Here is a 26,839-nt window from a genome sequence, read left to right as displayed (position 1 = left end):
TGCTAAAGCACAGTAGTCATGAGGGTGAGGGGACCCAACATCCCACTGACCCTTCAGCCTGCTGGAACTGATCAGTGTATCCTGTACTATGATAATAAAACATACCTTCCTTCCATCAGTACTGAGTGGCCACTTACATTTGAAACGTGAATGACCAGAAGACCTTTTAGGCAATGGGCTTATCAGTGCGTAGTTTGGGAGTCCTGGAACCAGGACAGGGGAGTGAAATGAGACATGGACCCAGTGGTCATTTGGAGCAGAGAAAGAAGACATCATCCCAGTGGTTTTTGGGATGTTGAATTCATAAGGAACAGTCATGAAAACAGAGGTGACCAAACCTTCACAAGGGACTCTTGTGAAAGTGCCACCCTAGTCTTCTGCTGGCTGAGTCATCAAAGAGCACTTTCCCACAGACAGAAAAATAATCAAGGGACAAAGGAAGGAATGACTCAGCAGTTTAATGAAGGAGTGAAAGATGGAAATGGGAAAAAGGAATGCTGGCATTACAAATATAAACTTTGTCAGCACTTTGAAAACAATAGCAAATACACTTAAATAGATACAAAGTTTATTAAAAATAGGCTGCAACTGAAATACAGTAGAAATGGAAACAGCAGTTTGGGTATTTCCCCACAGTAATACACACTATTCAATGTGTTCTTGCAACACTTATTCACATCTGACCTCACTGTGCAGGGATGGCCATGTCTACTTCACTACAGGTCTCACAAACACACATGCAGAGTTTGCAGATGCTTGCAGGTTCTTGAGTGCATCTGTCTTCCCATGGACTAGGGACAGCAGGTACCTGCTCTTCTTCGGGAGGTATTTTTATGATATCAAAGGCTGCCCATGTGCTGCAGACACAAGGAGAATGCACTTCCTGGGCAAGACAAGTGTGCAAATCCTTCATCAGCTCTCTGGGACATTCTATTCTCTTACAGAGGAAAAAGCAAAGACACACTTTCAAATAGGAAACTGGATAAACATAAAAAATATTTACACTTGTATTTCAACATTTTATCATACAGCTCTTATTAAAAGTGGTTTTTTGGGTTGCAAATACCTCTGTTCTACTTGAAAGTGTGCATATTTTCCTGATGCACAGATTTGTAAGAGAATAGTATGATACAGAAAGATTATCTGGACCCACATTAGAGGATTCTCAAAGAGAAAATGTGCTTGAAATAATAAAGTCAACATTACCACAAAATAAGCAAACTGAGTTCTTTCTCCCATAACTCAGCTGAGGAATGACAGTGCAAAATTGAGTAATTAAAATTAAATAACTCTATTACGCTGAGAAAGAGATGCAGACTCAACTGACACAAGTGTTCTTATAGCACTTAAGTCACAGGAGGCACAGCAACACGCTTCTTCCTTTCCTGACAGTGTTTCTAAATCTCTTTACTAAATTTATAACTTCTGAGATAGCTGTGTTTGACTGCCACCCATGAGCTCCCATTCTTCTCGGACGTCTTTGCTCCTACCTGCAAGAAAGCGCTGTAATTAGAGCGCCCTAGAGACTTTGGAACCTAGGTAACTTTCTAACAGAACTGTCATCTTTAATTTCCACCAGTGATTAGTCTAATGATGATTTGTATTTATAAAATCCCTAGGATTAAATTCACAAATGTTTCTTTAGAATTTTCAAAATTGAATTATTAATAAGATATTCAATCTCAAACATTTAGAATTGATCAGGAGGCTCTTACTTGTCAAGAATGTTGTGTTGTGCACCTTACATAAAAAGACTCCTTCAGACCACCTCATGCAAATTACAGAAGATAAAGGCAACATTTCACCTGTGCTGAGAGGTCTGTCTCCTGCAGACAGGGTCCACTATGACACAGTAGTGCTCTGAAATGCTCAGCTGTCACTATTGCGTAGCTGAATGGAGTTTGGAGAAAGAATGGAAAGATAATTTCTAGGCCTACTGCCCTTGGAATGACAATGGAGAAGATAGGGTAAAGGAAACACCCTGTCATCTTTACAGCCCTTCATTCTGCCCTTTGAGTCCAAGACTCCCTAAAACTAACAAGAACAGGTAACTTCACGAAGTCCGATCACTAAGAACAAGGCAGGATTTTTCTTGGTAAAGTAAAACAAAGTTTCTTGGATTTGGAACATCTCTCAATTGCAACCATTTCAGAAAGAAATTAAACATCACTTAGAAGTACAATTGTTCCTTCCTCTTCAGGCCCACCCCACAAATCCACTGCCAAGGTCAGACCTGCTTGAGTACAGGTGACCTCTCTCTTCTCACTTGGTGTTGAGTTCATTCTCAAGCTCTGTTAATTTACGAGAAGCTTTCACTTTGTCTGACACATCTTGACCTTGTGAAAAGAGGCGCTGACGCTCTCTAAATGTCAGGTTTTCAGGGGCTCCAGAACTGCCAGGTAAGTCTGCATCTTGGCTGGACAAGAGGAAAACACAAAAGATTATGCATAAAAATACAAGTCATCAGCCTAACTAAACTTTCATAAGAAGTATAGCGTTTCAGTGAGACGTGTTCATTTTTGCACATTATTTCAGTAATTTTATGTACTGCGGCTGAGACAAACGAAACCTACGCTATGGTCTGAGTAGAACTTTAAAACCCAATCTGTGCTCATACAACTAAATCAAGTTCAAAGAAAAGGGCAGGGTCTGTGGCATAGCCCTATAACCAACTTTTCCAAACAATTATGAGTACAACTTAAAATAAATCGAAAGAGTAATAAACCAAGAAACAATTCCATGTAGAAAGGGGGGCAAAATATTCTCTTGACAATGACTTCCAGAAATGAATAAGGGGACTAGAGACAGCTTAGTGGCTAACTGGAGATCATATAAATACTAGGAAGACCAGGCAGCCAGCGTAGAGACTGAGAGAACCTCTTTCAAGGAAGAGTAATTTGAGGACAATTTCTCAGGCCTCCACACAGAGGAACATGCACAGATGTGTTTATAAGCCTGGTGCAACCCACCCACACTAAAGATGGAGAAAGAAAGTAACAAAGCCAGTGTACTCAATTTCAGTAAGCAGGCAATTCTTGCCACCTAAGCAAGTTTAGCAATGGGGGTAGTTTAAAAGTACAGCATTTCCACAAACTTTCCCCAATCTAATACCGAGAGTCAGACCAGCCCTGATTAATGTAATTCAGTGTTATAACAGCAGAGGACATCTAAGATGACTAACACGTCTAGCTAACCACAGAGGGGATTAGCCTGTGCTAACAAGAATTCTGCCTACACCAGCAGGCCTGCCTTCATGCCTCCAGTGCTTTTTTCTTACAGCGTGTTCTTTACCACCACCTCAAACTGACCCAAGGTTAGCCACATTAACTTAAAGAAAGCCTACATGCACCTGTGTGACTCACACCTCACACCAACGTACTAGGGACACCTTAGAATAGGGCCTACCGAAAGTTTGAGGCCAGTCTGGCTACACAGTAGGTCCTAGACCTACAGAGGGTGCAGAGAAGTTAGGGAGAAAAAGAGAGAAAGAGTTATAGACAGACAGTCTACATTCTCATGTGATTTTGTATAATAACAAATACTCGATTCCTGATAAAAGTCTGATACAATTCATCAATAACATGAACATGAGGGTAAGCCAGCACACGTTAGGACCAGCTCTGCCCTTAGTACCTTCTACTGAGTTTTTCTCTTGTGTCCCGAGGAGCATCATAAGTTCCAGCAGTTGTGCCAGCAGATCCCGAATAAGAGTTTGGTCCTTTTTCACAGGGGAAAAAAAGTCCACGTTAAGGTATTTAATTATCTCTTAAACTTTACTCATGTTAGAGTGTCTTCAGAAAAACAAGATTCCCTTAATTACTGAAGAAAAACCCAAGAAATCAAAGGCTCTTTATATGTTCAAAGATTCGTTAATAAAATTCATTACTCTTAAAGGCCTAGGTAATCCAATCATTATGTTTAATAACTTAGAATGGAAAAGCTGTAATATATTCTTTAAAAACCAATCAAATCAAAATAAAAACAATAAAACTCCTGACTCAAAAACAAGGCACAATAACCACAAATACAAAAGAAAAACTCACAAAAGACTTACTTACATGGGAGAGAAAACAAAAATGTTTAGACATACTGACACACTGTAGTTTTCTTATACAATCACTGAGAGCAAATGTAACCCCAAAGTTCAAGAGGCAAACCTACATCTATAATTAAAGTGCCTTTGTACAGGGTAACTATTAGATTTCTTTTTCAAGATAGATCTAATTATTAAAAGTAAAATAAAGCCTTTGAAACGGATGGGCTTCCATAACCAAACTAAAATAAAATTCGTAACATTCCACATTACTGCTGGTGATAAAAAATTCCCATCAAAAAACAAAGTGAAGGCAAAACTGAGGTGGCCCTGGGCAAGCGCACATCTGTCTTAACCAAGAAACCGCAGCTGACTTAACACCTACCAGTTGGCCAGCATTTGCCAAGACTTTCAGGAGGCATTGAAACATGATGCAAATAAACCTTTACCATGTATCCAAGTCTACAGTAATGCTCTATTAAAGAATACCTCACTGTTATTACTTTACCTACTGTAACATCACAAAATACAGTAAGGGGCTCAGCAGTTAAGAGTACTTGTTGCACTTGCAGAAGCCCAAGGCTAGGTTCCCAACTTACAACTATCTCAAGTTCTTGGTGATTCAGACATACATGCAGACAAAAATTTTGTAAAATCATACTCATATCTGAAAAACCAGTATATAATGTATAGGGTACAAAAGACTGAATATTTGGCAAACATGGACAAGATTGGATTAAATAGGTCACAAAATTATCAGCATGTTTTCAGATTATAAAACTCTACTCCGTTTTAGACAAGACAAAGGAGAACAAATTTTCTTCCATATAAAGAGCCTATATGGTTAGGATTTTTCGGATGTATTTCGACAGACTACAGTGGTCTTCAAACTGCAAGTTCAAGCACCAGAATTTAGGCTTTGAAGTCATCTCAGAAGGTGTCATCTCCAGCAAAGACTGTCTTCTATCTCCTGGCAATCTTCAGTGGGATCTAACATGGTATTTATGTAGTTGGTCTCAATTCCCAACTGTATATTCATTTTGTCTGTAATTAAGAACAGTGCATTGTACTTTTGTGCTTTGCTGAGAGTGACACTGGCTTCTTCCATGGGCAAATCTTTCAGAGTATTTAAGAGTTGGCTATAACACTAAAACTTGGAGCTATTATAATATATATATACACATATATATTATGATATATATATGTATCTACATATATATATATATATATATATATATATATATATATATCCATTTATAACTATTTTCCCAAAAGCTTTAGTGAAACAAGCACATCTTTTAAAGATATCCTATCACCAAAATTGAGTCTTCATCTTTCGAACTGCATGAGCTCTGGGTCTCATGTGAGCCCTTGGAAGAGGCCAAGTTCCACCTGCAGAAGCATGCTTCATCAGAGAAAGGCCAGACACAGCACATGAAGGAGGTGGACAAGGGAAGGCACAGTGCTGCTGCATGTGTGCATAGTGGTGCTTTAGGTGTGATGTGAAGTAAGGGTTGGTGGTATGATTGGGTTTGACGTCCACAGGCGTGGTTCCTAACTACAATGAGACTATCCAGTTTGTCCTGACATTCATAAGATATATATATAATCCAACTACAAAACCTGATATACGATCAACAGCAATTTGCTTCAAAATGTATTGCTATTCCAGAAATGCTTGAAAGACCATCAAATTCTCAAGATTTATAAGAGAAATTTTATAAAGAATAGAATTGGGCTTTCAGAATGATTGAATAATATTGCATACCAATTCTCCAAAATAGATTAAAAGAGTCAGTCAGAAGGATTTAATTACCAGAAACGACAATCCTACAAAGGCCTAGATACTAGTGTAGGAGGTGCAAGAGAGCAGGATAATAAAACAGAATGGAGCAAGTGAGAGGGACAGAGGAAGAATTTCAAGACGACATCTGTGAGGAGGGCTTGCCTGCCTTGGGCAATGAAGCCTTACTGTTAGCTACTTCAGTGTATGTCCCAATATCCCACCAAGCTTCTACAAGGAGTTTGAGCCACTGCAAGGGCCTCAGGAATAGAAACACATGTTCTACTCACATTAAATAATGTAAATTTAAAATGCAGCTGGTACCCGGTACTCTGCCTTTACAGATCATGTTTGAAAAGGCACTTGTTTGAACAAAGGTAAGAATTGTTTTATAGGAACAGTAAAAAAGCCAAGGCCAACGGTACTTTACATAATTTGGTGACAGTGGAGGACTGACTGTTGTGAGATGGAATAACTTTAAGTATAAAAGAAATTGGAGAAGAAAGGCTAAATTAAGAGAGGATCAGCACAAACAATCAGAGGCAAAGGGAGATCACATGCTGAGAGTGATCAGATAAAACCCAGCACCAAGGCAGGCATGGTCTCCATGCACCTTGCCAAGAGGCAGGGGTACAGAGATTCCAGGCTCAATCATCAAGGACAGAGAGGTCTGATTCATTATTCCCTCTTTTACCTCGACCTTTCCAGTGGCCAGGACCATACAGGCTTGGTTTGCCTGGCGGGGGAGGGGGCTGGCCTGCTTTGTAAGCAGTACTGTGGGCTTTGGCCAAGGGTGGCTGGAACGAGTTGCAGAGAGAGATGCCATCCGAGGCTGGGCGTGGCTGGCAGGGGGGCTGCTGCGGCTTATGAGTGGCAAGAGGAAGGTGCCCATAAGACTTCCTTGTGCTGGGGTACTTATCCTGACCTGCTGGGACGTAGTTCTCCTCCTCATCATCATCATCATACGCAACAAACTTGGCAGTGAACAGCGAGTCTGGGGAGAGGACCTGTGTTTTGAGGTAGGAGGCATTTCGCTGAGGTGGGGGAGGAGGGGCACTGGGTGCTGAGGACTGGGATGGGGGCTCGTAGTCCTGTGGAAGTGGAGGTCGGCTCAGCCCGGGTTCTTCGGGCTCCAGCAACCTGCGTGCTGCCTCTTCATGCTGTCTGCGCCTCTCAGCTTCTAGGCGGCTGTAATACCCTTCTTCCTGTCGCCTCTGCAGCCCGGAATAGACAAGAGTGCAAAAGGTCAAGGATCAGGGGGCATCAGTGGACCCTTTGTGCCTTTACAGGGAATGAAGGTACCCTGATCATCACTATCCATCACCACATGGACATGCCCACAGGACATGTTTCAGTGTCACAGTTACTATAACTGAAGAGTCAGGCCAATCCTGAGAGCCTCTTGTCTCAGTACTTAGGAGAACACCACACTGCATGACACTGACAAGAACTGGAGGTGGGGGAAGCACAGGATAAGTCAAATCTTAGGAGCTTTCACTTGCAAAATTAGGCTTAAAATCATCTACATTCTTTATTCCTCCTCTTTTCCTGGAACCTTTTCTCTCTTCTGTTTGGACAGGATATTAACTTACCTGTTTCTGCTGTGTTTCTAGAGGAAACCATAAACAGTAAGAAATATCACTCATTTTCCCATAGCCACAATCTAACAAGCATGCTTTCCACAGTTAATGTATGTCTCAAATCTTAATAAACTCTCTGAGGAACAGAAAATGAGAGCCAAGCATTAATAGTATTAGCAGATATATTGACACACACTGTACATTTTCATACAGGCAAACTACAGTTGACAATATTGAAATTCTTTTAACATTTAAAAAGGCAAGAACACAGTTTTGTTAAGGATTGACAAAAGTTTTAGAGCACAAGAAGGAAGTAAATATGAAAAGGGACGACAGAGGGAACAAAACAATCTGCCTTGCCTTAAGCAAGTGCTCAAGTACAGCCACACAGAGAACTGATCCCAGGGACTGTGCTGGCATCGTGTTTCTTGGTCCCTACTAAGCCACATTCTTCCCATGGCCCCTCTAGAGCTGCACACAAGCACACACAGTGAACACACAATGCTCCCTGCTTCATATTCTGAGAGAGAAAGGGGAAAACTAAGATCCAGCCCCGTTCATTACCCTGGCCCCAATTTCCCCTTTACTTCTTGTTTTATGTTATAAAATCCTAAAGGAAAGAATTTTTATCTTCTTGACTATACAAAATCAGTACTATCTAAGGCTGGGCAATTAAACTACGATGATTCCTGTGGCTTTTAAGTGGCACTATCAAGAATGTTAAAATTACATGAAAAACAGTAGCTTGGATAACACTGTAGGAAGAGACCAAACAAACCTTGTTCAATTACACCAAGAGCAGATACAATTAAATGACCATGGTGACTTTATCCAGAAAATGAATGCACATATTTCCATAACAGATGAAACTCATTAATTGAGGACATTCTGTAGTAAAAATAGTATTTCAGTTTCTTTTTTTACATTGACTACTCAATTATAGAAACAGTTACTAAAACACAAGGATATGTAACATAATTATCAGTTATGAGAACACATACTGGAAAAATTAAATAACCGAGAGTTTCTCAACACAGAAAGCACAGCCTGTATCTCTCTGTGCATACAACTCTGATGCAATGACCAGTGTGCTTCATCTGGGTAGCTGTCCAGCCCTGACCTGGGAAAGCACCTCTCTCCACAGCCTGAGGACTCTCAGCATAAACAGCAAAGCAAGACCACCATAACTTAAAAACCACACGGCTCCTGTGCTGGGTACTTCCTGACTTCCTAGAGAGAGCATCACTTTCCATTTACATTATGCACATTAAAGACTCATGGTAAGCTCATCCTAAAAACTCAAAGTCTCCAGAACTACTTTGTTGTAACAGAGTCACTGCTTCTGATGCAAATGTGTGGCCTCACACCATCCACTCTACGTTCATTTAAATGAGCCACACCATGTGTATCAATCATACTCTTAGATTGTCTTATGACCAAATCATTGCTTTCATTAAAAAGAACCTCCTTAAAATTTTTTAACTCTTTTTGGGGGAGTGCTATTATTTACATAGTTCACTGGGACTATCAAGGCAATAACTATTAATAAAAACTAAACTTTTCCCACCAGTAGTGACACTCAGAGCTTCTACCTTCACGGAAGGGAAGTAACAGAGAAAAATAGCTTCTCTCAAACCACACAACATCATACAATCCCTAGGGTAGGACAGAGCAGACCTGGACTCAGGGTAGCAGCCTCCTTACCCAGGAGAACCTCAGCCTCAGACGCAGATGTGAGAGATCCTAAAACTACACCTTAACTTCCTGCTTTGCTGAATGTCAAAATCAGTTGTCATTTTAAAATTCAACTATGGAAAGTATCTGAGTTAAAATCCACATGTAAAAATAACCAGAATGCTTGTGGGTTGCATTATTAATGTGAGTTTTTTACAAGTCATCTACACTCTTTATCATCAACCAGAATGAAGGGATTTTAGTAGATTATCTATTTGAAATGGCTAAAGAGAACTGATTGCCTTCCATGTCACTACTGCCTCCCACAGAACTCACTCTCAATTCTCAGAATAACTGTAACACTTCATAAAAGCCACCTGAACCCTGCCTGGGAAAACCAGAGCAGAATCATACCCCATACCCTTTCCTCAGGGACATAGTGCTCAAGAATTTGAGGGCGGTCAGCTCAGAAGGCAAGGGAGCCTGAAGACAGTCCAGAAGAGAGGTAGGCAGGCCAGATGGGGCTAGAGTTTTTGGTCCGATAGCAAAATTTGGAAGATGCAGCCCTGTTCTGTCTTATGCATCCTAGATACACATAATTTTTAGCCCCCTTTGCCCTAGCCAATCATTTGTGTTCAGGCTAATTTGGTAAAAACTAGAGGCCTTTAGAGGACCATAACCTTTTCTTCAGCATCTCTCTTTACTCGCTCCTCCTCCTGATGGCGTCCATCTTCCTCTTGTCTTACTCTGTCTTCAACTTCTCGTTTCCGCATCTCTTCCAACTGTTGCTGGCGCCTGCGCTCTTCATCCTGCAACTAACAACAAATAGAATTTAATTTTCACCCAGTCAACCCCACCAGCACAGATACAAAAAGCACATCCTGAGACAAGCAGACACAGACACACACACACACAGACACAGACAGTCAAGTAGAAAACACCAGGCTAAATCACTGTTGGAGGCTGGTAAAGCTCATGTATTAATTAGCTCTTACCATTTATTTCAAAGCAAGTTACCTAAAACCTTTGTCTCCAAGTCCCAGTGTTATTCTTCCATCAATCATGACTCAAAGAAACAAATTATTCCACACATTCATGCATTAATCAAGTGTGAGTCTTCAGCTAGAATAGATTTGTGAGCTACCTCCTACAAATCACCAACAGATTCCACTTTAAGAACTGCATAACGATAACCACCCCAAATGTTAAGAAATCCCTCTTTCTCCTGAGATGTGGATGGGACTTGCACATAAGCACAAGGCTGCCTCTCCAGAACCCAAGCTCTGTTGGCAGCTGTAATAAATAGCATACACTTACTTGGGAGTAGAGTACAAGTCTAGAACTCCTTGCCTTCTAGCAATCCCATTCCCTTTATGCCAACCCGGACTCTGGGAGTCTCTTCCTAACCTGACATGACCTCAGACTTAGAGGTAAGAGTTGGGACTCATTTTGCCTCATTTCTGACTATGACACATATGGGGACCACTGTAGAGGGCGCTCTACTACATAGAATGTGACAGCTAGTTTAAAAGCTCATATGCTAGTCCCAGCCAAATCCATCAGCTGATGCTTCTCTATTTCTAGTCATTAAGTTCTACCTTTCTGAAACAACAAAAGACCCAATACCTTCTATTCCCAGTGTCCAACACTACTGGCCACCTTCACCTGCTGGTGATATGCGTCTCCTTGCTTGTTTTGGCTCAGCCTCCTGACCATATTCCTCAGCATCACAAGTTCTAGGGTAGGATAAAGACTCCCCATTATCCATCCTGACCTATAGCTATGTCTGCTATTTTGTCGCAGACAGTGGTGACACTGAAATGCTGCACAGACCTGTGCTGTAGGGGAAAACCTACACAAACACTGTGGTATGTCACCAGGAGGACTGATTCAAAGTCTTCATAATTTAAATCCCAAAATTATGACTGCTAGCTACTGCAGAAATTCTTTATAGTAAAGAGATTCCTGTGAGATACAGTTCAAGTTCCATAAAATCGCCAGGTTTCCTACACACTGTTTATAGAAAAACTATTTAAACTTCTGAATTTAGATTGTATGTGTATGCTTTTAAAAAACACACACAAAAACTATCTAAAAATGTTGTTCCATATTTTCAGTGAAATAAAACACTAGGTCTAGGGCTGGAGTGACTTTCAGCAGTCATGAACCCTGGATGCTCTCCTAAAGGCTCCAAGTTTGATTCCCACAAAACTCAAAATCATCTATAACTCCAGTCTCGGTGGATCTGATGCCCTCTTCCAGTCTCTGAGGGCAACAGGCATAAACATACATGCAGTCAAAATATTCAAACATATAAAATAAAAATTTCAAAACTCCACTATATCCAGCAGAAAAGATTATCTTGTGAGTTGGGGTTATTGATGCCATTAATAATAAAACATCCCATAAACACTGTCTTCTAAAAAAGAAAAACCAAGTTAAGTTTGTTTTTCGTTTTTTGTTTTAAACATAAAGTAGGTCCAAGTCCAAACAGAGGTTGAGATTTAGGGTGGGTTTTATAGCAGGCATCGACACTGCTAATGAAGAGCCATGATACAAAGAGACAGGGAGGGGAGCAAAGGTCTTCCTTGAGAACTTCAGTGATGGTGCTGCAGCCAACTGTGCACACCCCAGAAGAGCCAATGTCAAAACAAAAGAGCATGGTTAGGAAAACCCAGAAGAGGCAGAACCCCACAAAAGCAACAAAATAAAAAAGCCCAGGAACCATCAAGTGCTGAGAAAAGGCAACTTAAGGGCAAAATGAAAGCTAAACTTGCCATTCTCCACAACTGAGCTCTTTGTGTTACTTGGCAGGAGAAGCACTTAACTACGGTTTAGGTGACTAGTTAAATTCCAGAGCTCATAATTCCAAGTACAATTTCAGGCTAACAAATGTGGAAAGAGACATTGCTCTAAAAGTTATGGTTCTACATTCTCCTAGCTGGTGAGGTGGTTGACAAAGGGTCTTCTGTGTATGTGTAGTTCACAGGTTACTATTTGTTAAAAAATACAAATTAACTAGAGGTATTATAACTAAAACATTTTTTCTACTATTTAGTAAATTCTATACTTCTTACTCTGAAATATTTTGTTTTGTTCCTTTAATATATTTTTCCCCTCTCTCCTTTCCATGAACATTAGTTGGAGAGGAAGGGAGTTTCTTAATTTCTTCAAAAGTACAACTGAAGACAGGACACTGAGCTGTAAGGCATACAAGCATCCAATAACAGAGGAGGGGAATCTTCTTCGACACCAGTCTCACTGTTCTGTAGCCCAGTAACAAGCTGCCCCAGGCATGGAAACTGAGCTTCTGGCATCTCTGATCTGAGCAAGGCCAGCAGAGAAGCCTGGCAGGCTCTGCACCAGTCTGTATTTCTAAAAGGTGATTTCAGGTCAAACAAACGCTGCAGGTTGAGATTTGTGTGTTTATAATGTCACAAAAACACACTAAGAATGGTACTGTTATTAAATTATCAGCCATTTAAAACAGGATCATGACAGCCTTTCCTTTTTAACATCCGAAGTCTGCTAGAGCCTAAAGCATTTTTAAAAATCCTTTTCCAGTATAGGTATAGATTTTTTTTTCTAAAATTGAGCCAATTTTGAGACAAAAGTATAAAAAAACTTGAAATAGTTAGATTATTACTAAAGATGTTTTGAACTGCTTGCAATCAGTCCTCTAAGACCTGGGTTTAGAGCCTAGGCCTGCAATATTCCTGCATGAGAAAAAAAAGCTCTATGTGTGGCATCAGAGTTCTTTAGGAAACAATGATGCCTCTAACAGTGGCAAACTACATTTAAAAAAAAAAAAAAAAAGAACACCTACAACAGCACTCAGTAATTTCTCTTAGCAGTTTTTTTTTTTTTAAAGAAATTTGAATTCTAAACTCTAATGCTAAAAGACAAAGCAGAAAGTCTAAGAAGTCCAGGACATATCTGAATCCATTCTTTGAGGGTTAATACTCTACTTGGCCTTGAGGTACGTAGGACACCTCTTGATTCAACCTTTGCACACTTTGAAGACTCAAAATCTTATGTCTGAGCACTGTACAAAGGTCAAGACAGCAGTGTAGCCCATGAGGGGAGGCCTAGCAGTGTTTTGACTAATTAGAAGAGCCACTGAAATCTCTGGAAACAAGTTTTCATGTGTCTCACCCCATGTAGAAGCTCAATCCTGTGAGCATTTATGTTTCCCATGGAACAATGTGACCCATTCACATGTGGTGAGAGGACACAGCTTTGACAAGCTTTTGAGGGACAAACAGGTCCAGGGAGTATATAGTTGATAGCGCAGAGTGACATTTAATCAAAAGGAAGTACTTTTGATGAAGCAGAAATATAGATAATGGGACAGGCCATGCTGGCCAGAAAGCAAACTCATGCTGACTCTGTGTGACAGAGGATTAAGGTTAACACATTGGGTCTGGAGTTTTCCTTGATAATGGAAGATTTGTTATAAAGAAATACAATATAATCATGAAGTCTAAACACAGTTATCACTAAGTCTACAATGACCAGTTTTTACACCTCAACTGGTAAAGACAGCAGGAAGGGGCGGTGAATCAGCCAGGGCAGCAATGTGGGCAGGGTAGTAGCTTCTGAAGAGTGAAGTGGGTCATATAAGGCTGTAAAGCTCAAATGAGTACAAGTATATCTTGGAAACTAGGAAGCATGGGGCAGGGGTGGAGGTAGAGTAAGCTGCAGTGCAAGGGGCACAGAAGGAGGAGGGATTTCATTTTGCACTGGCTGAATTTGGAAAGCTGGAGGAGATAGGATACAGATATGTCGCTAACCAATCTTATGGTGCAAGAGGGCAAAACTAGAGCCATGAATAAAATGTCACTGGCATCAATACTGTCTCAGAGTTATGGATCGAGGACAAGCAGAAAGAGGCAGCAGGCAGCAAGCCTTGGATCAATGGTGGCATCCGGCCATTAGGCCGCCTAAGGGAAGACTGGAAATCAGTTAGGCAGTCATCCAACCTTATGGAACTCAGCTGCTCCTAACAAGGTAAAACCTGCCTCATTTATCCCGTGAGTCACCCAAATCCATCCTATGATAATGCCAAGAATATGTCTTAAGTCTATAGAGCAAACTGCTACCCAGAGACACACATTTGCTACTACCCACTAATTCTTAGGAAGAGGATCCCAAGATAATCTCCCAATTCTGACAGGTTAAGAGTTCTATGAATAATGCATTGCTGTTAATAACATTAGTACTTAATACTCATATTAATATTTAATGATGCTATTAATATTAATAATTGATACTAGGGAACTGGGATAAGAAGTGCTTATAAACAGTGGTTAATAAATTTTTAATCTTTTATTAATTATTAATTGATAATAATCAAAATATTTATCCCTTTAACATAAAAAAAACTGAGAATTGTTGACTAGAAATAAAAATTAAATGCAAACATTACTTAGCACAAATAACTTCACAGCAGAAAGCTATTCTTGGACCAAGAGTTGCTTAGAGCCTATGGGAAAACCAATGGTCAGTGCTTGCTCTGTAAGGAATACTGATAAATACTTGCTAAATAATGAATAGCTCTTAAGCTGCGTATCATGGTACACACCTGTAAGCCTTGAAGGATCTGAGATTGGGGCTATCCTGGCTTATGCAGTGTAATCATTTTTCAAAACAAACAAAGTAACAGAAGAAAAATTTTAACTACCCTAATATAGAACTTCATATCTAAAGTTTCTGTGGGGGGGTGCATGTTTATTATCCTTGATTCATATAAAGAAGGAAGACATGGAAGTCAGAAATAGTCCTCTCTTCACCAAGAATGGGAAATGTTTATAAACAGGGTTATCTGAGTATCCTATCCTTAAGCTACAACACAAAACAGGAGGACTAGCATTTGATGAGATGGCCACTGAAGTTAAACTTTAAAGAGCTGGCTTTTTAATGATTTAGAAGTTAACCTAGGATAAGGATAAATGTGTGTGTGTGTGTGTGTGTGTGTGTGTGTGTGTGTGTGTGTGTGTCCCCGAATTTAAGTATGAAGTAACAAATGCATTACTGAAGCTTAAACACATTAAATGATCAAATTTGTTTGATAATGCACATGGTGTCAAGAAAAATAGGATGTTGGTTCACAGGAAATCTCTTATTTTACTACAAACAGTGGGAGTAGTGGCAATGCCCTTTCAACTGAGTTCACAGTGAACAACATCCTTAAAATCTATTTCTAATGCAACAAGTAATAGTTATCCAATGCAAAACCTATTTCATTTGTTCATATACACGAGGCTAGCTATGAGACAGAATCAGATTATGACTAACACTGTAGAAAAGTCAAACCCATAAACAAACAGTGACAATCAAGGTTAACAAGGAGTTAAGAGTAACTAGTCTAGTAACATTCAGAGGCATGCTTCTAATCACAGAGCTTGCCTCCTGACTCAGGAGGTGCTAGGGAGAAGTGACTACTGAGAACACAGAACAGCCATCACCAAAGGAAGAAAGAAAATCAAGACAGAAAAAAAAGTACCAAAGGGAAAGAAACAAGAACATACCAAATCTAGAACAGAGATTGCTGGCATAGCAGTCTGCTGCAGGTAACAGAGAAGGGAAAAAAGAAAGATGAAGTGTCAACGAAAAAGTTAGGTTTAGACCTGTATTCCGCCACCGGCATCTTTGTTGCTGTCATGCGTCATCTGGTTTTAGACAACTTGATGAAAAACTATAAAACCACAGGCTAACTTCTAACATTCAGAAATAGAAAAATGTCCACATGGCATTAATATTTTGAGTTTCAACATTAAAAGACATAATAAAAAAGCAAAATTTTCCTTAGTGTTTATTTGGAGACTAAGAGATTAAACTAAATATTATTATAATGAAATTACTCTTTACTACATATCAAAATTTATCCAAGCATCATAATCCATACTAAGAGGCTTTAAAATATTCAAAGTATCAATTTTGAAAAACCATGACAAATCTTCAATAAATATTTCATCCTCACAGAAAAGACTGAGATGTTCCAACATAGTAGCTAACTTAAATTCCTGCTGTCAAAGGAAATAATGCTAATGCTGATGCTGTGTGACCAGTGGCTATGAATACCAGCTGGACATTCAGAGTATGAACTGGAGTGCAGGGGAGGGGAAATCCTCCTCTTCGTGGATCTTGGGGTGAGGGCATTACAAAGCCACAAATCACTATATCTATCCCTAGTCAGTCAGGGCAGAGAGGAACATACCAGTGCTGGCCAGTGTAGACAAGCGCTATACCAGTATGTCTGAGAGTCCTGAGCATGAGCACAGTGGAAACTATTCAATGCATCCTTATTATAGAAGTCTCAGTCATTGTCTGCCCTTTCAGATAAAATATTTGAAGTGGCAGACACTGTTATTTTTAAGGATGTGTACTAAGGATACTAAAAAATACTAGTATAATGTAATTGTTAAGATTTATATTCTGGTCTCATTTAAGAAAGCCAGTCTCTAAAATGGATTCAAAATGAATCAGAGCACTGTATATGCTGAAGCATGAAGAAGTCTATGTGTGACAGTCTTCAGGAAAAACTCACTGAAAAGAGACTAATCATACTACTGGACTGTTAACAATATCAACAAAGGTTAAATTTCATTATGCCCTTGAAGTAAGATGTCTGACCTAGCAGCTAACTATTTAACAACCCCTTTCATGTGCAGCATAAAAAAAAATAAAAAATAAAGTAAAAAGAAGAAAAAGAAAAGAAATAAGAAAAAACTACACTGATAAAAATATCGATAAAACTCACTAACACGACAGACAATAGCACTTTCAGCAAGTTAATATCAAGTGCCCAGGTTAGTAAAAATAAATGCCTCTGAACAATCATGCCTGTTAAGGAGCAAGAATCGTTTTCACCCAAAATTTGGTATTTTAAGAACTTATTTGCATTAGGCTAATTTAAATTTTTATTTGAAATGAACATAATAAAATTATTTTTATAATATGGAGAGTTTAAATTCTATCAAAAGTAGTCAGCATCTTTTTGTTACAACTGCAGTTATTAACTTAATAAAAACTTAAAGTATTAACAGTAAAATAGCTGCATAGTCCTACTTGAGGTAATGACCCTGCACTTTAAAACTGATGTCCTAAAGTCCTTTGCTCATCATGCGTGTCAGGACCAGAAGCTTTCTGTGTGCATCCTTGTTGAGTCAGCCAAGCTCAGTGTTTGCAACAACTCTGAATATTCTGCTCACAGCGGAGCCATGTGACAATTATACTTTACATAGCCCACCAAATCTCAGGGATTTACCATCTGGCCCTGTGCCCTGATCATCACTGTGAGTGGTCATTTCTAAGAGCTTGTTTTCTCAACTTAAGTGTAGCTAAAATGAGGCTGCTAATTAAAACAATGAAACCCTAGGAGCCTGGCTCATCCCTGCAAAGTGTCAGTCAAGAGTGAGGTAGAGAAACCAGGGGCCTCTTAACTCTTCCTTGTGACTGTAAAAATAGCTGTCTGCACAGAGTCACCCAGAAGATAGCATAGGGAACACAGATACGCACAACCGAGGCCTTTCCCCTTTACCCTGGCTCTCCGCTCCGCCTCCAGTCGCTGCATGATCAGCATGGTGTCAACATCATCATCTTCCTCTTCATCATCATCCTCATCCTTCTGCTTGGACTCCTGTAGTCTCTTCTGGAACTGCCACTCCAGCATAAGCTTCCGCAGGCGGTCACTCTCCTCTGCAGTACGGTCCCCCTTGTTTTGCAGCTCATGGATCTCCTTGCTTAGCATGTCTACAATGTGCATTTGCTGTTGCTTCTCCAGCTTCTCCCTGGCATCTCGTTTCCATGGGTCTGGAGACAGACTATCCCCAGAGGACAGCTCCTCTTTACTGATGGTTATGTACTGCAGATCCCTGCGCTCAATAGTACGGGGCTGCTGCTGGGGCTGCAGCTCCCGAATGACCGTTTCTTGGGGCCTCTGCAGTGTGGAAGGCTTTTCTGGCTTGGCCTGTGTGGCCAAAGGAGAGAAGGAAGCAGGGTTCAGGGACTGAGTGCGCATCTGCCCCAACTTCCTCTCTTGCTCCCTGCGCTTTCTCTCTCGTTCCTCCTCCAGGCGGGCCTTCTCTTTTTCATACCACCTCTGATGCTCCTCTCTCTTTTTCCTCTCTGCAGCAGCCACCTGAGCAGACTGGGGAGCTGCTTGGTTGGCAGGAGGAGGTGGGAGGGGCAAATCCATTGAAATACCATCAAAATCACTGGTGTAGTGGGCAGGTGGTGGAGGTGGTGGTGGAGGGAGGTCTGTTCGAATGGGTTGGGAGACAGCCACAGGGGTGGGGAGCACAGCTGCTGGGGTTTTCCAACGACCAGGACCACTCTTGGTCAGAGTGGAAGCAGGGGTAACTGACTTGGAGGAATGGTTCAGGTGCTCCTGGCTAGACGTGCTAGATTCCACTGAGGAGCTCTGATTGATCCACATATCACTGTCACACTTGCGATCCATGCCTGACTCTACTCGATGACGCTCAAGTTGGTAAACCTTCTCTTCCCGAAGCTCTTCCTGGGAACGGGTAACACGCTGAGAAAAGAAAAGAGGAAGCTATCATACTTCAGAGACTCATCAGAGACATTACATACAAGTAAGTCACATCTTAAAAGAGGAGACAACAAAAACTGTGGAATGGGCATAAATAACCAGACCTGACACTGCTTTATGGCTCACTGGCCAAGTAGTCAACTGTACCTGTGTCTACAAAAGAATAAAAAGACTTTTCTATATACTGATGCATGCTGTTTCTAGCATTGTAACTGCTGCCTAGCAGGTGAGGGGACCTGCTCAGGCTCCAGGGGGCTGAATCACACCTGACTTCCATAGATGAGTAAGCACAGTATAATCTAAGAGGAGCAACAACACCTTCTGTTACCTAAGTCTAACTATTACAAGTACACATTGCATGCAACCATGGCTTGATTCCAAATGACTTATAAAGCTCAGTTCTAGCTTCGTTTTCTCCTATTAAGCCAAGCATGCAAGGGCAATTTCCATTCATCAGAGATGTTTTAGCTGTACTGTTTTCAATGAAAGGAGGCAATAGTGTACTTTGCTCGGCATAACAATTTTTAAGGTTATGAGGAAAGAGATACAAAGAACTATTTTCTTCCACAACGGTACAATGAAGCCTGCCAAGTGGCATTTATGGAAGCAGTATATCCTGATAAAAACAATGACTATGATATGTGAATCAGTTATCCTTATGCCACCTTGACAGTGAACAGAAATTGAATAAAGAAACCTGAAAATTAAACTATTTCTTTTCCCTTTAACAAAAACAAGAACTACCACTTAAAAAAAAAAATAGCCATAACAGGAAGCTTGACATTAACTCCCAATATTTAAGTACAGCTCAACTTTGAGCAGCTTCCTCATCATGGTGGCACACAATCTACACACCACACAATAACATCATGAAGTCACATGTTCACACAATCTCACAATCTACAAACCACACAAAAGCACCATGAAGTCACATGCTCTCACAATCTACAAACCACACAGAGCATCATTAAGTTAGGTAGGACAGAGACCTGGCCCTGCTATAAAGCTAACTGCACCCTCTGTCATATGTCACTGGTTATTACTAGAAGAGAGATGGTGTGTGCAGATGAGGAAGACAACAAACGCTTAGAAAGCCCAGCTGCTAGCGGTCAAGAGGTCCACTTAGGAGAGGGGAAATGAGACAGGGAACACACCAGAGGATCACTTTTTGCCAAAGGAAGTTTCCTATTAACTTAATGCACATATCCTGTGAGTACAGCCTTCTGCTGTCTGCCTATTTCTCTCAACCTGTAAGGCTCAGCTCAATTCCCACGCCTTTTGTCACCACTGTAGTGATCCATTCCCATGTCCTCTGTGACAGCTCTATAGAGGAATGACTGTTTTCAGGACTCTACATCATTTACTTACCAGGACACATATCTGTTTTATGTGGTCTAGAGGAGTTTTCTCTTTAAAGCACACTGCTGGTTTCTTCTTCTAGTCACATCTGATAGTTTAATACCCCAGACTGACATCTCTACCTTTAAAATTTGGACAGAAGTCCAAACTCGTTAGCTAGCACCCACAGCTCTCCAATGAGGCTGCTTGCCTTCAGGCTCCAGCCTTGCCCTCTGATGTCCAGAACTTTAACTTCAGTCAGAAAGCCAGAGCCAGAGCAAGACTCCATACGAGCACCAGGGATAGAATCCAGGGAGGAGAGATTCTTTCCCAACTGATACCCCTGGTCAAACCCACCTTTTCAACCACTCTCAGTATTATATGGTTTCTGTATGTCTCAGTTCTCAGCCCTACCTCAAGAATCACTGGCAGAGAAAGAATCAAGTGCTAGCTATGCCAGTCACTAGACTTCATCTTTCACTCCTAGAATCAGTAAAAGCCTTGCCTTCAATGCTGTAACTATGCCCTACATTACCAGCATTTCATCAACCCAACATTGCGCAGAACTTGTTTAAGATGTTCTGAAGTTGAACCTACTTCTTTGTGCCTCAGACTTAAAAACACACATGCAAAACTAAGACGACAACCTAGCAATTTGAAGTTACCGACTGTGTCTCAAAACTCACGCCCTTCAGCTGGGAAGAGGGTGGTTGCTGTCACAATCTGATCCCAGGATCCCATATCATTGAAGGTGACAGTTGATTTTTGGAAACTGTCCTCTGACCTCTGTTCCTGTGCCCCATACTCTCACACACAAAATACAAATAAATTTTTTTAAAGAAAAAGACAGTCACCATCTTTATCCTGCCAATCTAGTCTACCATACTCCTCTGAGAGATGAGAAATCTTTGTGAGCACCTTATTCCTAACCTGGATTGCAATACTGGCATGATCACTTTCTGTGTGCATGTGTGGTTTTTCCTCATAATTTGGCCACTGGTTTTGAACAGGAGCCATCCGATCCTGCGACTTTGAAGCTGGAAAGGTAAAATACTCTCTGGTATATGTCTGAGTAGGGATAGGATAGGCTTCAGGTCTAGGTGGAGGGGTCTGCTCCTGTAAATGTAAAGAAAAAGAAAAAGAAAAAGAGATGCTTAATATTGTACCAAACGCTAACTTAATACTCAGGGATCTGGTTTACAATCCTTTAAAAAAGCATATAAGGGAACAGGACTTACAGATACTAGGATGAGACAAAGGGCTAATATTGGATTATAAAGTGAATAAATGTGGTTTTTAAGAAAAGCATATATATTAAATGCTGTCTTAAAAATTGAAAATTTGACTGACCCTATGCTTTGAATAATGAGAAACATTTTAATTTTCCAGATTTACTTATTTAAACTAATTCTCATTTTTTACAGATTTATTAATTTAATATTAAATTATTTGATGAGTATAATAAAAATTTAAAAACTGAATGAACAAAATTCAGGAGTGATAGTTAATGTAATTTGTTGAGAACTGTATCAAACGAGTCAGATATTTCACAAGTAAGAAAGTGTTCCAGCTCATATCAGACCTCAGTGCAGAGGTTTCCAGTAGAGACAGATGTTATTTTAGCTGCTGTTCCAGAGGTATATGGACTCTTCCCTCCAGGACTAGGGGGCTGATCTGTTGAAAACAATAAAAAACAAAACAAACAAAAAAAAAAAACCCAAGTTTCACATTAAATAACAAGTAAAATATATACATAACAACATTCCTTTAAAAGCAGGAGCCCCATCGTATCCACCAAACATTGATGGCAGGATGTTTATCACTGAGCCAGAGACAAAGAAGTACCAGAAGCCAGCTTCACAAACCCCTACAAGTCTCCTGACACCACAGCCCAAGAGAAGGACTTTCTCAGGACCAGGACCTAGCTGAAATCCTTGGTAGAGACATAAGAGTAAATACTTGAAGCCTTTTGGAGGTTGGGGTCTCTATTCAATAACCTTCATCTTCACTTCTTTGTTAGCAACTCTTTTAAGTGTAAAAATGATCTTCACTAAGTTGGAAACCTGACACCTTTTTGAAGACACATTTAAAATGCATTCTGATCTATAAGGTCAAGGGTTTTCTAAATAAAACCCTAATTTTGGACTAATTTGAGACCTCTCTGAAAACAGTACTCTAGCAGGCCAAGAGACACAAACAACAATGATCAAAGTACAAAGTGCCTCACTGGCTTCTGGGTGACAAGGTGACTTAGAGAATGATTCCTCTTACTTGCCACATTGGGGCTGGAACGGTGGTCAGCTCTGTTTTTCATCAGCCTGTCGTCACCAGGCAGCTTCTTTGGCTCACTGTACTCTGTCCAAGGCATCTGAGGACTCTCTGGGGAGCCGTTTTGAGCTGAATTATTATAGAGCTCAAAACCTTCGCTCTTTGGTCTGGGTTTACCTGAGCCACGACGATCTGAAACTGAAAACAAAGCAGACTTATTCATTCTCCCCCTCACTGGTCCTAAGAGCTGAAGAGTTTCAAAGGATGCATCTAAAATTCTTATATTTAATAACTGCTCTTGGTATAATAAGGTGATTCTCATATACATTCTTTAAATAGCTTAAAAAAAAAAAAAAACAAGCAAGCAATCAGAACAAAATAGAACCCAAGAGCTCACTAGATAGTCATGGCGGGTTTGGAATTCATAGTCCAGGCTACCCCAAATCCATAGAAATCTGCATCCTTCTGCATCCTTAGCGCTGGCATTAAAGTTACATGCCACCACAAATAGCTTTATATAAATATTCTCAAAGCTTTAAAATATATTGTACCTAGAAAAATTTTCGTTTTCTTGGTATGTACCTATGGAAGAAATTGACATTACTTTCTCAACCGCTGAACTGGAATTTGTAAATAACAAAGTAACCTTTTTTAGAGTATTTTTTAAAAAGCACTCAAGTTCTCTTCTCTCACTTGATAACACACATATTATTATCCATCAGAATGACAGCATCACATGGTGCTGTCACCCGGTGTGATTATCCACACCTGTTCACAGTTTAGTCTTCCTGTCTGCTCACCTGGGACTCATTTGTTACCCACATCCCTCTTTGAGTTAGTAAATGGTGTTCTGCTTTAACATGCCAACACGGTCTAGCCAGGATTGTTTCCTGTTCTACGCTTTAGTAAACAGGATTCTAGGCTGTCAGATACTGATACTGTTGTTGATACTCCAGCTACAAAGGTCAGGGCTAGGGTGTGCAGGTTCCACAGCTGAGGCAGGGTCAGAAGAGGGTTCACAATACTGCACTTAACAGACTATGAATATATATCTAGGAAACCGTACCATTAGATCTGATCTGAATCATGATCCAGAAGTATTTCTCAGCATCATGCACTCAGTCTCAACTAACTTCTTCCTTGAAGAGCTGAGCAAGAGCTGTGGTAGGAGCTACTCCATGGGACTGTTAGTGCCTCTTTTTATAAAAATAATTTATTCTATGTGGATGAGTGTTTTGCCTGCATGTGTGCACATGCATGCTTGACTAGTGTCCAAAGAACTTAGAAGAGGGCTTCAAAACCCCTGAAACTGCGATTTCAGACAGTAGTAAACTAACATTGGTGCTGTGAAATACTGAACCATCCTTCCGGCCCCAGCTTTTGATAACATTTAAAATGAGTCACATCCAACATAGGATCACTCTAGGATGGCTACCCTGCCTTCAGTCACTTACTTCTCTGCATCATGGGTGATGGCTGGTTAAGGAGAGTGGCCAGTCCGTGATAGATAGCGCCTTGCTTTGCAACTTCCAGTGTTACCACGGAACTGGTTCTTGTCATGAGTTCTGCTGCCCTAGGAACAGAATAGAGTATAAAGAAACTGAACACTCACTGTCCCAAGAGAAGCTGTCTCAGAACACTTGTGCTTAGGATCCGAAGCCTCATTGCTGTTTGGCGAAGTAAGTCAGGCTTTCAGAAGATTATGTCCTGTCCACATCACTTTTTTAAGATTAATTATAAAAACATGTAAATATATTCTATGCTCTAATATTAAGATATAAAGATTTTATAAGTTCTAAGTATATGTGCACATATTTATATAATTACTTAAGGAAATACTCTATACTAAAATACATATTTGTGAGTGAACTGAAAATGAGATTCATGTGCTCTAGGAGCTAGCATTATAGGTAAAGATGAGTAACCACAAAAAGCTTTTACAGAACTACTTTTTGAATCCAAATTTCAAAATTAAATTCAAAATAACAATACATTAAGACTAAGCTTTAAAGTAACCAATTAGTCATACCTTTCCTGAGAAAGTCCAACCAGACTTCGTCCATCCACACTAAGGAGTTGGTCACCAGCAGCTAGGCGTCCATCCTGAGCCACCAGAAGGATGCAGGTGTAGGGAGAAAAGAAAAAAGGCAGTGTCAATGCACAGCAGCATTCCTCACACCACACAGTCAGTGCACAGCAGCATTCCTCACACCACACAGTCAGTGCACAGCAGCATTCTGCACACCACACAGTCAGTGCACAGCAGCATTCCTCACACCACACAGTCAGTGCACAGCAGCATTCCTCACACCATATTCAATGAACAGCAGCATTCTTCACACCACACAGCATCCACAGCTATAAGCATCTGCACAGTTTTTCACAAAGCTCGAGTGCAGAATGCCCTTCATTGTTTCCTTTAAAACAAATACTGACCACATCTGCAGCACCTCCTTTGACAACGGACTTAACGTAGATTCCCAGTTTATCCTGGCCAGCACCCTATGCAAAAACAAGGCCAGAACAACACAATGAAATCACACAGCAGGAAATGAACAAAATCCTGCCCACATACACACTGGTAGCTTGACTAGTTAGGAATGTTTCTATTTTATGAACCCAAACTTATAAGAAAAATATTCCTTTAAAAATGGACAATTTGGTGAGAATATGCACATAGACTTGGAATACTCAAAATGGTTATTAAGTTTAAAACAGCTAGAAATGCAAAGGAATAAGAAACTCTTCAAGTGACCAGCCCTTAATCAGATCAGGACAGACAGTATCATAAGCTGTGGTACCGTATAATCAAGCATCTGCCTTCTCCATCTTCTCTTTAAACATATGGCTTAAATTTCAAAACAAGAAATTAACTTCTTGTAGCAAGCAGTTAAGAGTGCTTTGTAAGAAAATATTATCCAGAAATACTGTACTAGAATTCATACTCTGTAATGGAAGACTCAAACACAATCACATTAGCAGTCTATAAAAAGCTAATGAAATGTTTGAGAAAAATCTTAGGTATGGTATATAATTTCAGGATCATCAATATTCTGCTTAGAGATCATAATATAACAACAAAAGAGCTTTGGATCACATAGGGAAGCATTAAACAATGTAGTCATGTGCATGAAGCCTTACCCGGATATTACTGGAAGCTGCACAACTGAGTGTATATACTTTTGTACCAACAATAAAAATAACTTACCTTAATAATTATGAGATATCATATCATATAATAATGTAGTATAAAAAGTGATTTTAATACGTTAAGATAATTTTTTAAAGCAATAATAATCTGGATGATGTAAGTGTCTGTACAAACTATCCCCATCTCCTCCATTAGTTACCATTCTAGTTTACAGTTTTCACTGGTGACACGGCTCCCTTCTCTCCTCTGCATTTGAGAGGTGGGACAGGGAGGCAGTCACCAGCTATGCAATATGTTACAGTTTCACAGGCATACAACCTGTGTTTTATGGATATATACATATAGGTGTATATATATAAATATATAATAAATTATGTATGTTATAAAATAAATTAAAAGTAAATATGTATTTATAATAATAGAAATGATATAAAATTTAAAAACCTGGTATATATTATATATCATTATACATACATATACATACATACATACATACATATATATATATATACATATATATATATATAATTGAAAACAGCAGACCACTTCATTAGTATATGTTAACTGAGTAAAATGGCAGATGAGACTGTGGCATTTGTCTGCAGGCCATGCAGACTCTGCACAGCTGTGAACTAAGTACAGAGACAGACTGAGTGCTTCTCCATCCGGAACTCTTTGCCCCTAACATGAAGGATGAAGGTTTTCCAGTTTGTCACCACAGCCTCCTCCTGTTTCTGTCTATACTCCCTCCTGTGTAACATACTGCACATGTCTTACCAGCCCTGGGCTCTCAACTGTGAGGCCAGTGGGTACTGTCAACACTTAACAGCAACCACAAAACCACAACTTGGACAGCTGGCAATGCCAAAGAAAATCACAGATAAATACAAGAGCAAACTGGAAGTCAGGAGGCAATCAGGAGATGAGGGGATCAACCTAAAGGAAGACGGTATGAAAGAGCCAGACGGGAACTTAAGAAATTCCAACCCAATTTAAAAATGGAACTGGAGGGGATAATAGTACAACATATCTGTTATGGAATATGTTAAAGGGTTAAGCAGAGGCAGGGTGAGGAAATGGGGAAGAGAAATGTATGGGTTAATCAAAGCTCAGGATTAGGAAAGGCCTCAGGGAAACCCAAAGATTAGAAAGCTAACTTTGACATGTAACAGTGTTGATGATGGTCAAGGGGTTTGAACAGAGGCTCTCTGCATGATGCAGGATGCCATCCCTAGATGACACGGGTAAATGAAAGTGCAGGGCAGTCATGGGAGACCTTCCTGCTGGTTAAGAAGGGTCCAGAAGTCTCTAGAATGACACAGGCTATTAGCATTGCTCTCAGTCACCACCATAACTACAATTATGCTACAAGTACCATACTCTGCTTACAGGATGAAAAACAATCTCAAACCAAAATAAGAATTTTTTTCCTTGTTCAGTGTCAGAGGGTACAATA

At 40.1% G+C, this 26,839-nt stretch overlaps 1 protein-coding gene across 38 annotated transcripts in view; it reads right to left on the bottom strand.

Annotated features, from left to right (window-relative positions):
* Positions 1-438: 438 nt before the first annotated feature.
* Afdn (afadin, adherens junction formation factor) overlaps positions 439-26,839 on the bottom strand; it is a 129,441-nt gene continuing 103,040 nt past the window's right edge. For 12 of the 38 annotated variants that reach the window (XM_063282481.1, XM_063282455.1, XM_063282461.1 and 9 more), the window contains 12 exons: positions 24,669-24,734; positions 24,262-24,335; positions 23,687-23,805; positions 22,236-22,430; positions 21,547-21,638; positions 20,883-21,080; positions 17,613-18,608; positions 15,601-15,636; positions 9,751-9,885; positions 6,511-7,030; positions 3,634-3,718; positions 443-2,416 (listed from right to left, as the gene is read on the bottom strand). In XM_063282481.1, the coding sequence (XP_063138551.1) occupies positions 2,263-2,416; positions 3,634-3,718; positions 6,511-7,030; positions 9,751-9,885; positions 15,601-15,636; positions 17,613-18,608; positions 20,883-21,080; positions 21,547-21,638; positions 22,236-22,430; positions 23,687-23,805; positions 24,262-24,335; positions 24,669-24,734 (2,670 nt within the window). In that variant the 3' untranslated portion in view covers positions 443-2,262. Of the gene's footprint in view, positions 2,417-3,633; positions 3,719-6,510; positions 7,031-7,560; positions 9,886-15,600; positions 15,637-17,590; positions 18,609-20,882; positions 21,081-21,546; positions 21,639-22,235; positions 22,431-23,686; positions 23,806-24,261; positions 24,336-24,668; positions 24,735-26,839 lie in introns of those variants that run through there. The other 26 variants (XM_063282539.1, XM_063282558.1, XM_063282545.1 and 23 more) reach the window with 17 other exon arrangements.

Source organism: Rattus norvegicus, chromosome 1 (genome assembly GCF_036323735.1).
Source record: "Rattus norvegicus strain BN/NHsdMcwi chromosome 1, GRCr8, whole genome shotgun sequence".
NCBI lineage: Eukaryota > Metazoa > Chordata > Mammalia > Rodentia > Muridae > Rattus > Rattus norvegicus.
The sequence above is the reverse complement of the archived record's forward strand: the minus strand, read 5'-3'. Positions and strand labels throughout refer to the sequence as shown.